This window comes from Lissotriton helveticus, chromosome 2_1 (assembly GCF_964261635.1).
Source record: "Lissotriton helveticus chromosome 2_1, aLisHel1.1, whole genome shotgun sequence".
Lineage (NCBI taxonomy): Eukaryota > Metazoa > Chordata > Amphibia > Caudata > Salamandridae > Lissotriton > Lissotriton helveticus.
Genome location: NC_136059.1, coordinates 1,519,340,341 through 1,519,354,647, shown reverse-complemented (window position 1 = coordinate 1,519,354,647; position 14,307 = coordinate 1,519,340,341). Strand labels below are relative to the sequence as shown.

General features: G+C 43.9%; 1 protein-coding gene across 5 annotated transcripts in view; it reads right to left on the bottom strand.

The window, feature by feature from the left end:
* LOC144818747 (uncharacterized) overlaps positions 1–14,307 on the bottom strand; it is a 289,911-nt gene that overhangs the window by 91,302 nt on the left and 184,302 nt on the right. For all 5 annotated transcript variants that reach the window (XM_078676453.1, XM_078676450.1, XM_078676452.1 and 2 more), the window contains 3 exons: positions 10,172–10,285; positions 9,570–9,671; positions 3,981–4,094 (listed from right to left, as the gene is read on the bottom strand). In XM_078676453.1, the coding sequence (XP_078532579.1) occupies positions 3,981–4,094; positions 9,570–9,671; positions 10,172–10,285 (330 nt within the window). The remainder of the gene's footprint in view (positions 1–3,980; positions 4,095–9,569; positions 9,672–10,171; positions 10,286–14,307) is intronic.

Sequence of the window (14,307 nt, the reverse complement as noted above, 5' to 3'; positions counted from 1 at the left end):
AAGAAAGATTGCTAGCAAAGACAAGATACAAAATAGAAAGTAAAAGTCAATTCTAGGTCTCAGAGCTGAGAAGTTGGGAGTGTATGTTGCACAGAAACATAAATATGATGTGCTAGGTTGTGGTAGGAATTCCATTTAAGAAACTCAGATTATAAATTGCGCAAGCTTATTCCTTCAACGGCATAGCTGTCCTTTAGGGTTACTTATATCTTAAAGGTTGATATTTCTTAGGTCACAGCAGAGCTTACCCTTTGTTTACCTGACTTTCTCTGGCACACCAGACCTATCTCTCGAATTACACAGATATGAAATGTTCGGGACGCAGAGTGTAGAGCTAATCCTAACATAGGGAGCGCTTGGCAGCTCAGCCTTAAAACAGAAAAACTATCCTCCCTACTACATATTATTGGTTTAGCTCAGAGGAGGACTGGTGTATGGGAATAAAACAAGAGTGGCTGGTGTTTCGAAAATGTAGGTAAGGCAGAAGCAGATTTAGTCACATACCTGTCTTCATATGCCACGACTTTTCGGAGGTCAGTAATGCTATGTAAGTCAGTCACTTGGTAAAGTACTTGTTTCACAAATGATGACAGAATGACATGTATTTCCAAGAGATGTCAGTATTCTGACAACTATTCCCTCCAATCCAATTTTGTAGGTCTCGGCTTGAGATAGCACCGCACATGCGCTGCTTTCGGCATCCAAGAGCTTCTTGGAATCAATACAGATTCCGAAGCTCTCGAAGGTGGAGTTGAAGCCCTGCCCAGCTTTTATAATTGGTTTGCGTCATCTTGTATTTAAAACGCTGACTTCCGATTCTAAAGGAGGCTTATTAGTCCCTCCTTGCTGCCGCCTTGTCTCCTTTTAGTTATGCCCACCGGGATTTGATCTTTTACCGGCAGTTTGACACTCTTCCCTTCATTACTCCCAACGCAGTTTTTTCTTCACATTCGGCTTTCAGCTTTAGCAAAGTCAGCTGCGTGTTTATTTTCGCATCACGCTTTCACTTAAAGTGAAAGCGCGATGCGAAAATAAACACACAGCTGACTTTGCGGTACCGCGCTTGTTTTCATATCCTCTACCCTTTGCAGGACAAGACACCTATTGAGAATGAGAACCCATGCGTTCACGTCGTTCGCTGAATGCTAATCAGGAAGGCCCCGCCGTGGCTGGTGTTTAAAATGCTTTTGATACAAACTTGTTTGCCGCATCTTCTTTCCCCCATGCACGATGTTGCGATGGCAGAGCAGTGCAGAGGAGTGCTCGTCACAAGCCTGTCACATCTAGGTACAACGGTTCGATCGTGGCTTGAGTCTGTTACTCCACCGAGTGTTTGCAATTGTGTGTGTAGCGCTGCGTTTGGAGGTGCCTAGCTGCGCAGCAGGCCCAGAGGGTAGACTGGCAACTGCGGGTCGGCTGGAGCTGCCATGCGTTCAGCTAACGTGGCATTGCAGTGAAACGTGGGTCCCTGCTCCGCGTTGTGTGCGGTTGGCCCAGCGCCGGCTTCCTAGTCCGGGCACAATGGTTGTGGGGAGAGGGTGCATCCTCTCGGCCTCAGCTGCCGACTTGTTTATGGAGCCATCTTAATCGCATAAAGGAAAGAGCTGGGGCTTAATGTCTGCGCCTTAGGTATATACGCCCTGATATTTTCAAATCTACTGTGCTCCTCGTCTGGGCGTGCATCGCCGCAGGGTCCCTTCCCTCACAGAACTCCTCAGGATTGTGGGGCAACAATTGTGTTGACCAGGTCGGGTGAGGGATGTCCCACGCCGGGCACGAGCCCCCACTTGACACGCTGGCTGTCCTGCTGGGCAGTGGTCCTCACCGCCGTCGTAGTGGTAAGTCTGATTAGCACTGAGGAACCGGGTTCGTCAGACCGGTGATGATTAACAACCCAAAAGGACGGAGCCCCGCTTTACCCTCCCCACAGCCTTCCTTCCCACATCCCTGCCCAGGGTCTGCTTGTGGGTTGGGCAGAGAGGTTTTGCACTGCTGCTCACGGATGGCGTGGGTGCACTGGCTGGGGCCCACCCCCCCTTTTTTTGTCCTGCTAAGGGGGGGGGGGGGTGCTTGCCTTGCCCCCAGCGGTGGGAAGGGCATCGGCGGTTCCAGGGGGAGAGGGGGACAACGTTCGATGCGCCCTCCCCTGGCTCCTTGAGTTTACCGGGCCTTCCAGGGCACCCACCTCCATGCTGGCCCTGCATTCTAGTTGTCGTTGCGGTTTCGCCCGCGAAGGCCTGCTGCTGCAGGGGGGGAGGGGGAGACAGCGTGCGAAGCGCCCTACCCAATGTGTGGTGCGTTGCCCCCCCCCCCCGCCTTTTTTTTTTATGGTGGAACCGGAGTCCTAGGTGGAGATTGGTCCCCGCCGGAAAATATTTGAATTTGCCCGGCCCAGGGAGCTGATAGGTCGCTACGGGATATATGGCAAAGGCGTTACGTTTTGCTTTGTCATTTGGGGGTACCATGTGGATGAGTTCGTTCAGGGAATTCCTCGTGTTTTTTGTTTAAAGATGTCATGAGAAATGGAGGGGCCGTGCCTGTAGCTCAGTGCCAGAACTAAAGGCCCCCTAGTTTGCAGGCCAGCTGCGGTCACACAGCGTGTAGCGCGAGGGCAGCTGGCTGCACGTCATGGGATGTGCTTGAGCAAGGAATTCTGAGCGTGTGAAGAGAATACTTCCACAATCCCAAGGGGGGCTACGGGCAATGCTAATCAGGTAGGCCCCGCCGCGGCTGGTGTTTAAAATGCTCTTAATACAGACTTGTTCGCCACATCTTCTTCCGCATTCAGTGTAAAGTGAAGCAAGGGCATGAAGAGGTTTGCCGATGATCACACTCTGGTAAAGGTGGGGATGACAGGATAAGAATACAATACCCTGTGGTTCCTCAGCTGAACTGCTACGGCAGCTAGCTTTCCGCTGGACAACCTTCGTTTCCTGCTATGTAAGATTCAAACAAGTGTGTTCATCTCTATAATCGCAAAATTACTTAAGCGTAGTTTTGGTTTGAGCGTTTCAGCTGCCTTGAATGCTATTTGGGGACTTTAACTTTAAAACCGTTTGTTTTCCGTGTTTTTAGACTCACTTCCTCTGTATGTTTACACACTGTACCCCTAGAAGTCTGATTGAGTTTTTAGACGACTGTCTATTTTGTGTTCAATTCCTTCTCTCAGTACTTCCGTGTGTCTCCCATTGCCCGTGGGCAGATTGTCCTATTTTCCCAGATTGTGATTTGTGTCCTCAGAAACACTTTGTATTTTGCTGTTGGGTCTCGTGCATAGGACCGCCTCCGCTAGAGAGACCTGCAGAGAAGCTGGCTAAGGGTTGGTCTTTCAGTTAAAACCTCTTGGTAACGCGCAAGTTAACGAGGCTGCTGGCATCTCCTCTCGGGGGTCAGTTACACACTTATGTTAATTCGTGCTCCGCGAGCCGGCCACGCGCGGTACAGTATTTTTACCTGCATCCGCCAGACGAAGAAGCTTGATTTCCACAGAGGATATGAGTCTGACATAACCAGTTGTAAATATTAGCCTTTTTTTGATGTTAAGTCAAACCTAACTCGTTCAGGGATGATGGACGCACATTAGTGTGTCTGTTATATTAATTGCTGCTGATCCTTTGTCTCGCTCTTAATGGGGTCATTAAGTTAAAGCCATTTGCTTTGCTATACAATGCAAATGGCTTTAACTTAATCAAAGGCAAGACCTATTGCATTTTCAATGCTTGTTTATATGGTCTTATCCTACACTCATTTCAAAATGCATTATTTCAAAATGTGTCTGTGGGGAAATAGTTAATCCTACTCCCTACCCTGGATTCTGCATGGGTAAATCGGTCAAGAAGATGTGTTATTTCTACTACTCATTAAGTCTACATGTTCTGATTGTTGGGTGCCAAGTAGTGTCTGCGACTAGTGTCACAAAAACCCTTAAGATGTCCCAGGTCTATCATCGACCTAAGATGAATCAAGCAAGAATCACTTGCCTGAGCTGGAGGCAGCGACGCGGTCTCCTCCTCTAGGACCTGAATGATTTATCAAACGCATAGATGGCTCATCTTCATCTCTTGAGCAGAAGTTCGCCGGGAACAATGGAATTCCTGTGTAAAGACATAGAAGAATACCATACATCAACAATGGGTATCACAGTTGGATCCAACAATTTTCTACAGAAAAGATGTAAAAATGTGTAAATCTCACCCATTGTGCTATGATTTTTGTGTTCTCTGATCAGAGGGGGGAGGTGAAAAACTGATCCATTCAGTTTCCTGAGTAAATATACTAATCAAAAGGGGAAGGATCACTAGATGCACGTGATGGGTATACCGCTAAGTTACCACCATACCCATCACGTGCATGAGGGTCTTTTTAATTGGGACACCCCACGTTTCTCCTACATACCTAAGGTTGTGCAGGACTAGTGATCCTTCCCCTTTTAATTAGTATACTATGATTTTTGTGAACATGAAGTGATCCCAGTTTTTGACTTCTAAATCCTTTCTCTGTTAAGCTGAAGTGAAAGTGTATTGTTTTTTGCCCAGGTACTTACTTTTATGCTATTGTGCACTTAGGATGTCACTTTCCAAATTCCTACCTTGATGCAAGGTAAAACAAAGCAACATCAAAACTGGGCAAGATGATGTGTACACACCTCATCTTCCTCATGCCAAACCAAGGCAAAAACATTCCTGTCCATCCTTCAAGGTTTTGAGTTGTCATATAAAGCTATTCAACCCGACAAAAGAAGTTTGGAGCAGTGCTGGAATTAGAAAAACACTCCAAGAACCCATATATTGTGGGTCAGAGTGTGGCAGAGGAAAGGGCGTGAAATCACGACGGGTGAATAATGAAAAGCAGAGCCCAACACTCATTTTAAACATTTTAAAAAAATATATGCTGCAAAGAAATTGGCAACAAGGACAAATGATACAGTAAATATGATCTACCTTGACTGACTGACTGGTTCTACCTTACTCAACAGGTCACAAAAAGGCTGAATTTTACATATCTTAAAGACATTTTTCTCAAGCTGTAGGTCATCAGCCACATTTCAGGGGGTAGCAAAAAGAAATAAATAGAGAGGCCTTTACATTTTGTCACATTTGCTGTGCTTCAAAGACAGAGGTTAAATGTCAGGCTATATCTTTTAACATAAGGACTGTAGTTTATTGTTCTTATTCTGACTGCAAAGTAAAAGTACTTTGTGAAGTGAACTATGTGACAATCTTGCTGTGGTACAATGAGTGTCAAAAGAAAGTAGGATGTAATTTATTTGAAAGACTCAAACAAAACTAAATGAACTGTACCCGTATTTCAGAATATTTCAGTAGTTAGGAAAGCAAAAAGAAGCAGTGTGATGGAAACAAAGATTTTAAAAGCATCAAGACACTACTTGGTGAAGCGCAAATTGAAAATATTCATTAAAACCCGATTTGCACACATTTGTGTGCTGTATAGTTTTATCAGTCAAATTGTATGTCTGTGCAAAAAAATGTGCTGTCTGTCAATGACAATGTGCTAACATACAATGTTTTTTTAGTAATATATTTGCAACTGAGTGCTCCACAATGTACCACCGCCTACATACTACACCCATATCTCTTTCCAGTTGAATACATTTGTAACACTTAGGGGTCTATTAGGATGACGGGCGGATGTCCGCCACCGCTCCGGTGGTGGCATCGCCGGAGCCGCGGCACCCACCTGCCCGCGATCGCAACCCGGAAAACCGCCGGTCCGATTAGCATCGCAGTCGTGACAGTGGCAGTGTGATTTTCCGCCCGTCACTTTTCTGCCAGTTGCAGTCCGCCCGCTTGCCTGGCGGGCGGAGCTGGACCGCTACAATTGTGGTGGATCAGGGCCAAGCACGGCTAAGCATCGCCAGCACAATTATGATGCCGGCGGTAGCCAGCCTTTCTGCTGCGGTGGAACTGCTATGGAAAGGCATGCGGAGAATGTCTCCAGGGGCCCATTGCGGGCCCCTAATGTGTTGGGGGAGTGTGTGGGTGCACTGGGTACCCCCCTACATGTCCGTGTACGAGGCGGCAGGAACTGTGCAGTGCCTGTCACGCAGTGCAGGGAGATGCAGGACATGCTCCTTTTAACATCGCGGCTGTGCTGCTGACAGCAGCGACCGCCGCAATTTTAATCAGCAGAATTCGACCGCCGCAGTCCGATTTCGACTGCGGAGCATCCTAATTGGACCGGCGGTCATGCTGCGGTCCTTGCGGGCGGTCTTTTCCCGCTATCATGGCGGTCGGGTAGGTTTTCCGATCGCCATCCTAATAGACCCCTTAGTGTGAAAATAGGATTTTCCACAATCCCTATAACTTCAGTTAGTGTATAACATTGATGTCAGCGAAACTGGTCTTAAAAAGATGCTGAACTATGTCATAAACTCCAGTTTTATAATAAACCCTTAGAAGTATTCTGAAGTAAAACTACGTGTGAAACTCCCAGTATGCAGAAGGGGTATACACTAAAATTACTGGTGTCAACACCAAGATTTTTCAGAAGCTTTGTGATTTTAGTGAACAGATGCCGGCACCTTACTCTGAAAAGGGTCCCGACTCAGTGCAATTCATTATCGACACATCACTATCTTGGCCATAGTTCAATAGACATTTCGAAGGGTGTGGTTAAGATTGTGACATTTACATACAATTGCTGTTAGTGAAAAGTGCAAACAAATGTATAAAGTATGTTATTTTGGTAATTCACAGCATTTTGAAAGCATGTCCACTATTACATTAAAAATTGCCACAACCTTTTTGCTTGTAAAGCTAGGTGGGTACCAAATGTTTGTTGTTTAAACAACTGGGTCGTTATTCTAAAAGGTTTGGGAAGCAATGTCTTAAAGGGTGTAAACACCTGCTGCAGAGATCTTTGTGTGCTCAGCAATTCTCAAGAGTTTTATATAACTGTAAAATAACTCTAGTGGTTAGTACAGTTACGGGAGAGTACTGTGTATTGTCCATTCACAGTTTTGACTCCTACAGTAGCACAGAATTTTAATGTGCCTGCTCCAAAGCACATTGTGTAACATGCATATCACAGGTTTAATTTCTATGTAGATAAGTGGGTTTCTGCTTTGGACAAAGAGATGATTTTGTTATTTCCAGTTCGTAAGTTGCAATCCAACTAATATAGCACAATGAGCTATGAGCTAGAAACAAGGAGCTGCTTGCATACAGTAAGTAATATGTTTAGATCCTTAATGTTTTCTTCTCAATCTGTTCTTATTTCTAGGAACTTAAAATGAGAGCAGATTATAGAGACTTTATTAACCCCTACGGCGCTACCGCGTTTTCCCGCTGTGCGCTGAAAAAAAAATGGCTTGTTTATGACAAAGCCAGCTCGTCATCCGCGTAGCGCAGGTAACGCCCAAGACGAGCTGGCTTTGTCATCAGCACTGAAGGGGTTAATAGCCAACGGTACCCTTCTTCGTTATGTTATGTTATACTGCGTCATGCTACGTTATGTTATGTGCATTGTACAGTGCACAACTCACCTGGGATTGCTGCTTCCTCTTTTTTACTTCGTTTTTGTTGGCTTCAGGACTCTGAGCACTTTGCCACTGCTAACCACTGCTAAAGTAGTGTATGTGCTCTCCTCCCTAAACATGTTTGTGATTGGTGAATACCTGATTGGTATATTTAATTTACTTTTAAGTCACTGGTAAAGTGGTACCCCCTGTACACGGGGACTGAAAGTTAAATGCTACTAGTGGGCTGCAGCCGATTGTGCCACCCACAGAGGTAGCCTTTCAAATCTGTCTCAGGCCTGTCACTGCAGTGCCTGTGTGCGCATTTTACTTCCACTTCTACTTAGCATTTAAAACTACTTGCCAAGCTCTAAACTCTCTTTTTATTACATGTAGGTCAACCCTAAGGTAGGCCCTAGGTAGCCCTACGGGCAGGGTGCTATGTAAGTAAAAGGTAGAACATGTACCTTTATGTTTTGCATGTCCTGGTAGTGACAAAATGACTATTTTGTTTGTCACTACTGTGAGGCCTAGTCTTCTCCTAGGTTAGCATTGGGAATTCCTTAGTACAGTAGCATTTATCTATACTATTTTCTGAAATGCCACTTATAGAAAGTGGACATTTCTATGAACTTATTGCTCTGTGTGCCTGGCAGACTGTCTCTAATACATGTCCAGGCTGGGCTGGGTGACAGTTACATTTGTGCATTCTCTCTAGACAGCCACTACACAGGACACTCAGCCGCATCAGCATACTGATGGGTCTGCCTCAATCTAAGCACAAAGACCAGCACTTCCCACTTGCTGAGGATTCAGCGCTCTGCTTTTCTACAACCGGCGTTGTCCACGAGTCTCAAGTTGTTCCGGATGTGCTTTTGCCAATACGAGTCACCACCGTACTCCCAGCAGCTGCAGCGCGTTCCATCGCAGCTCTACTGCGACGCATAGCCCGGGTGACATGGGGCATGTGGAAGGACGCAAGTTTTGTCTACGCGCATGCTGTTGTGACCAATACCAGCCGACAACGCGGGCCCCGCTCTTGAGGCCCGCCAATAACTCGATTGAAGGGTACTGCCCTGAGGAGTCGGACTTCCTAAGTCCCAGTTACCGAACCACTAGCTCTCGTGCAGTTCGCCTTTTGTTGAATTTCCCCGGTTTCAAGGGACCCGTATAACAAGGAACCTCTTGTACCATTTTGCGCACCGCTTTGCCCTGCCATGGTGAGGAAGTAATACTTTTCAGTAACCACACGATTGTATGTGCTACTAGAATGGGGTTTATGTTAATGACTGCTGTTTTCTTAAGCACCGTCATTACCATGGGCATTAAATGTGATAACGTGAAAAGTATTCATTGTATGTTTGTTGTTGAAAACCCTAAATTCTTACCTCTGGGAAGACCCTGGATTTCCCTACCAGTGAGTATTTGAGAGGTTGTTAAACTGCACAGGGTAGTAAATGAAGACCAACAGCTCACTGGTTACCTAGATAAACTTAACTGAAGAGACACATTCTAATGTCTGCCCACAAATTGCTTTTTATGCTTTCTAATTTCAATAAACCGGTTATATTGTCTTTTTGTGGACCATATTTCGCCTTCATTTTATATCATCATCTTTCAAGTCTGCCTTCCCTTCTTTGATTGTCCCCACATGTACTTGCCCAATTTCCTGTCCTCCTAATGTAAACCTATCACCTCTCTAAGACTGCTTCTCCCCACGACTTCGTACCCCTTATTAAATGTAGACTGCCTCAAACATACTGAACACCCTCTGCAGTCCCCCCCCCCCAAAGCCTGGTCACCTAGCAGCCCTTGAGCATTCTCAGCATGCCCGTCCTTTACTATTTTACTCTCCCGTTTGTCTTCCTGTGCAACTGGCCAGAAGCCATGGTCAAGCTACAATGCCAAGGCCTGTCTGTAGAATCCATGGAGCCTCCAAGAAGGTGGTTCCTCCAGTTGCATGCCTCATGTGCAATATGGGAAACTGGTCCTTATCTCTCTGTACTCCACAAACGAAAGGCTTCCAGGGAAGATAACCCAAAATATATCTTGATCATAAGTGATCTCCTACCCATGCAACCTTCTCACTTACTTGAGGAATGATTAATACTCTCTCTTTTCCTCTGCAAGTTCATGTGACGCAGCTTTTTTTCTTCGGATGCTAGGGAGAAGACTGAACTCACAACAGGAAAACCTGTTTCAAAAAGTGAATAAATAGGATTTAAAAGATCCATAGTAAATATTTTGGATAATACTAATTATACATTCTAGAACAATTGCAAGCTCTGTGATACCATGTCAAGTAAAAACTGGACAACTCCCCAATTCTCACACACTATCCTCACCCTCCATGTCTAACCTCATGATTGAGGAGGATGAGATGTGGCCTAATGGCTAAAGATGCCAACTCTCAACATCCTGTGATTCGGAGCTGGGCAAATCACCTAAGCCTAAAAAAGCAGCCTGTAGTCTGACACTCTTATAAAATGTCTGGTTCTCATGTGAAGCATGCTTGTGAACCCTGGGTAATCTTTACACTTCAGGAAACTGCAAAAATGAATAATAATAAATAAAACTAAAGTTAACACAGCAGATTGTAGCTCTGAGTTTAATAGAGGGGAGTAGCTCATACAACTAATACACTTCTGCCATTCACCGTTCAATTTGTGGGTATTGCCCAATCATTAAACTCACATGCACTGGAACTTTTGAGGATTTCAGTTTCCACTGAGCTGCGCTCATCTCTGCAAAAAGAATCCTCTTGCGTGATCCTGAATAATACGTCAGGAAAGACTACTGGATGAGAAGCTGCACAAAGAAATAGAAAATAATATAAATTATTGAGTGTGCTAGAAATTACACATATGTGAGATCAGAAATAGAGAAGACATAAACTTGACTTTCAAGAAGGATCCTGATAAAACAATCTGATCATTTTTCTCCCTTTCTAGAAAGAGGCATGAAAAATGATCTGCAAATGTCACTATCAGATGTCCTGAGTTTCTTTATCAGAATCTGTAAGCGGTTCGGACATTCTCACAATCCTCCCTCAATCCTCCCTCTGCACCACTTCTCTTCCCACCCAAAGGCTTTTAGGCTAAGGTGGACAGTCAGATGGCTGTTCTGCCATCGGATTGGAGGGATATCTGTGAGGGTGGGATTAGTGGAAATCTTTCTTAGTAACGATCAGGTAGGCTTCCTCTTTCTGTTTTTTCTTGAACACCAATCAGTTAATCATGGAGCAGTAGTGTGTGTGCAGTAAGTCTTTATGTTATTTGAATTTCACTTAGTAGATCTGGTGTAGAGTGGTATAAATGTATGAGAAGCAAGCTAGTGTGTTTTGGAACAGGGTGAAATCTCAATCGAAGTACTAAGGGCCCTTCATGTGCTCCCGAGGCTTGTGCATGACAACCAGATAGCCCTAGAGTGGGGGGAGATGGGTTAGAGTACACATTTATCAGCTGACCAGGACGGTGGCCTCAGCGGGGGTGGTGACAGCAGTACTGACATGCTCTCCACCTTGCCACCCAGTAACAACCAGCTGGCAGAAATGCGAGTAAGGCTACTCCAGAGAAAAGAGTTAGCCTCAGGGGAGACTGGTGGCATCTCTCCGTCGCCCAAGAGGAAAAATGGAGGGAAAGGGGTTGACATGGACTAAACAAAATCAGACACACCGGGTCTTGTGGCTTAGTGGACTAATGCCACTGTAGGGGCATGTGTTCGACCTCATGGTCACAGGCTCAAATCCCGGCGGGTCCACTCAGCCTTTCATCCATATGAGGTCGATAAAATGAGTACCATTGAGTTGGTAACAATAAATATCCATTATTCCGCGCCAAGATGCCCTTGGGTGACTATACACTTTACAAATACATATGTTATGGAGAAGTCTCAAGTGCGCAGATGAAGGTGGTTCACGACACGAGTGCAGTGCCTACAATGCCAACAGAGGAGGTGATGCAGGCGCAGTGCAAAAACAAGGGAGAAGCAGATGCTGCATGAAGTGAAAGGGATACTATCCTTAAATGATTTGGTGGGAAGAAAATAAGGCCTGAGCAATAAAAGGAGATAGTAGACAGGAAGGGGGTCAAGCACAAGCAGGTAAGGACATAAGAAAGGTAGAGGGTGGTTGATACATGGAGAGCGTTATATATTTTGCCTTCCAGGTGCCTTAGGAGCTACCCTATATAGTGTATTTGTTCATTTGCTTATTGAGATCTTGGAGCCTACAAGTATTCATTTGTGTGCAATGACTGATGCATTTATGGTCATCAATGTGTGCTACATTTATCATACAGTTTGATAGTTCACATATTCATGTATTATTTTAAATGATTGAAAGTTATAATAGCTTTAGGCTATAACATGAATGTGTAAGTGAATTTGCATGTTATTTCTCCCACCTGACTTGGACTGTACAAATTAGATGCTCACAGCACTGCAGGCACAGAGGGAGAATTCATTTCCAGGATCAATAAAGAGCAGTGCAGTTTGTCATGTAACTGCACCAACGTTACTGTCAAATTCATTTAATAGATATATAACTCATGTTTGTCTTCATTACTGGGAGGCTGTGGATTGTGGAAAATAAATGGATTTCATGTGTGATGACTATATTTCAATACTGAATCATCACAATGACAAACGTCTGATGCTGCAATTAAACATTTAGCGATCTTCACAATGTACTATGTAATATGTTGTCCATTTTCATAATTTTCACATTATGTGGTGTTGCATTTGTTACAATTGTAGCAATTTCTGCAACAACACTTTTGCCTTGATTCTGCAGTAAAGTTGTTGAGAATAAAGCCTTAAAAATAACTGTGTAGATTTACCGTCTGTGTGCATTTGTGACGAAAGGTTGAAAATCTTGCAATAATAAATCAAAATGCCTGACACTCCCTGGCAAGTTCTGTTACATGCATAACACCCCCCCCCCTCTCTCTCTCTCTAGGTAATTTTAGAGAGATGCATGATCTATACTATTCCGTACACTCAAGTTGGCAAGTTGGTACATATGTTTGTTTGCCTAAAAGTCAAGGTGGATCTACTAGGTCATGCTCATCAAAGGTTCTCAATAACATAACAAAGGTATCTGCTTGGTGAAGTGAGAGGGCTAGATTCTGGTGCAGTAATGGTAAGATAGGTTGTAGTGTAGTTCCTATGTTCCCAATAGGCTCTGCGCATTGGAATAATATATCCTATAGATTTGACGTAGGACTTATGTCAATAGGTCTCTATCGAATATACTAAACTTAATTGTGAGTGCCAGCTAGCTCAGAGGTCACTAGAAACTTTCTCGAATTTACAAGAAGGGATTAGTTTCTGACAACTGCATAAACATGATAACTTTGTTTCCCTAGGACTGGAAAATATCTTCAGAGTCGTAGAAACAATAGATAACTATTTTACTCGGTCAATCGTGCATGCTTTGTTTCTACAGAGTTGCAGAGAAATGGTGAGACGGCCGTTTTCAATAAAAGGTTTATTGAACAGTCTTATTACTCATGCAAGAAAGGTGAACTGCTACAATCGTTAGACAGAATGCAAAGTATAATGCGTACAGAGAGAATAGTATTATAAAATAATACTGTAATAGCATAGTATGGTTTCTACGCCATATAAAATTACATACATAAATAGCATAGACTAAAATACTCAACTGGTGCTTCTAAAATATGCCTACCCCAATGTACCTAACCTAGGTCTAGTACGAGGGAAAAAGTAAGTATGGTCTTTAGCATAGGTTTAGCTTTTTGCCAAGAATCTACCAAAGGTTTCTCTAGGTTCTAATCAGCTCCATACCTGTAATGAAGGAGGTCTGGTATCTCTGTCTCAGGACTTGATTTCCCAACACCCCGCAAGGGGAATCAGAAACACTGGAGCTGGATTTCTCAGCAGAGGAGGGCAGCTTCCTGATCAGTGCGTCAGTTGGAGAATCGGCTTCCTTCGGCACTTGCTGTAGCGAGCTGAGTCGGCATGTAGGTCATCGAACTGCTCTGAACCACCGTGCTTTGCCATAGCAAGTGAAGGTATATTTATACCTTGAAGGTGTTTAGGAATGCCTTGTTTGATGTAAAGTTGGGCATATGAACATCATGAATGAACCCCTAAGGAATAGATGTTCATTGTAAAACTAACTGAGTTCTTGGAGAAATCAATATTCAAGCAAGGGGAAGTCCCTAACGGCTTAAGCTGGTTTTCCAAGAAATCGTTGTGACCTTTGGTGAACGGATGGAAGTAACCATGTCTGTATTTGGGTGGCATGGGCTATGCCTAAATAAGGGCTTGATTTCTAGCCTATATAAGGGCAACGTGAATTGTACCTATATAAGGACATGAATCGGGAAAATCCATTCAGAATCTAAAACGCCATACAACACCCACTCCACTTTCTTATGTGTGGCATTACTAAGTTCTAAACACATTAAACATATCTAAAACCCACCCAAAAACATAAATGCAGTGGTACTGGTTGTACACAAAAGCGCATTGGTGCTGTACGCATTCAAAGCAATGGTTCATTCTAAGCATATGGTTGTAATTTGTAAATGCTGACTGAATGAATCATTAAAATAAACATTTATGAAATGGCTCGTAAATACAGAAGAAAAAAGCCCGAAACCATTTCATGTCAGAATACATAAAACTGTTTGTGTATGTGGACAATGTCAGATATTGTCTCTGGAAGTTTTTCAAAGAATTCTAGTTCTCTATGAATAGTTCTACTTTAAGCAGATTACTTTGCGCCAAAAAAAATTAAAAATACAAATTTGGAAAAAGAAAAAAGGTTCATCATAGAAAAAAAAGAGTTCCAAAGTTAGAAC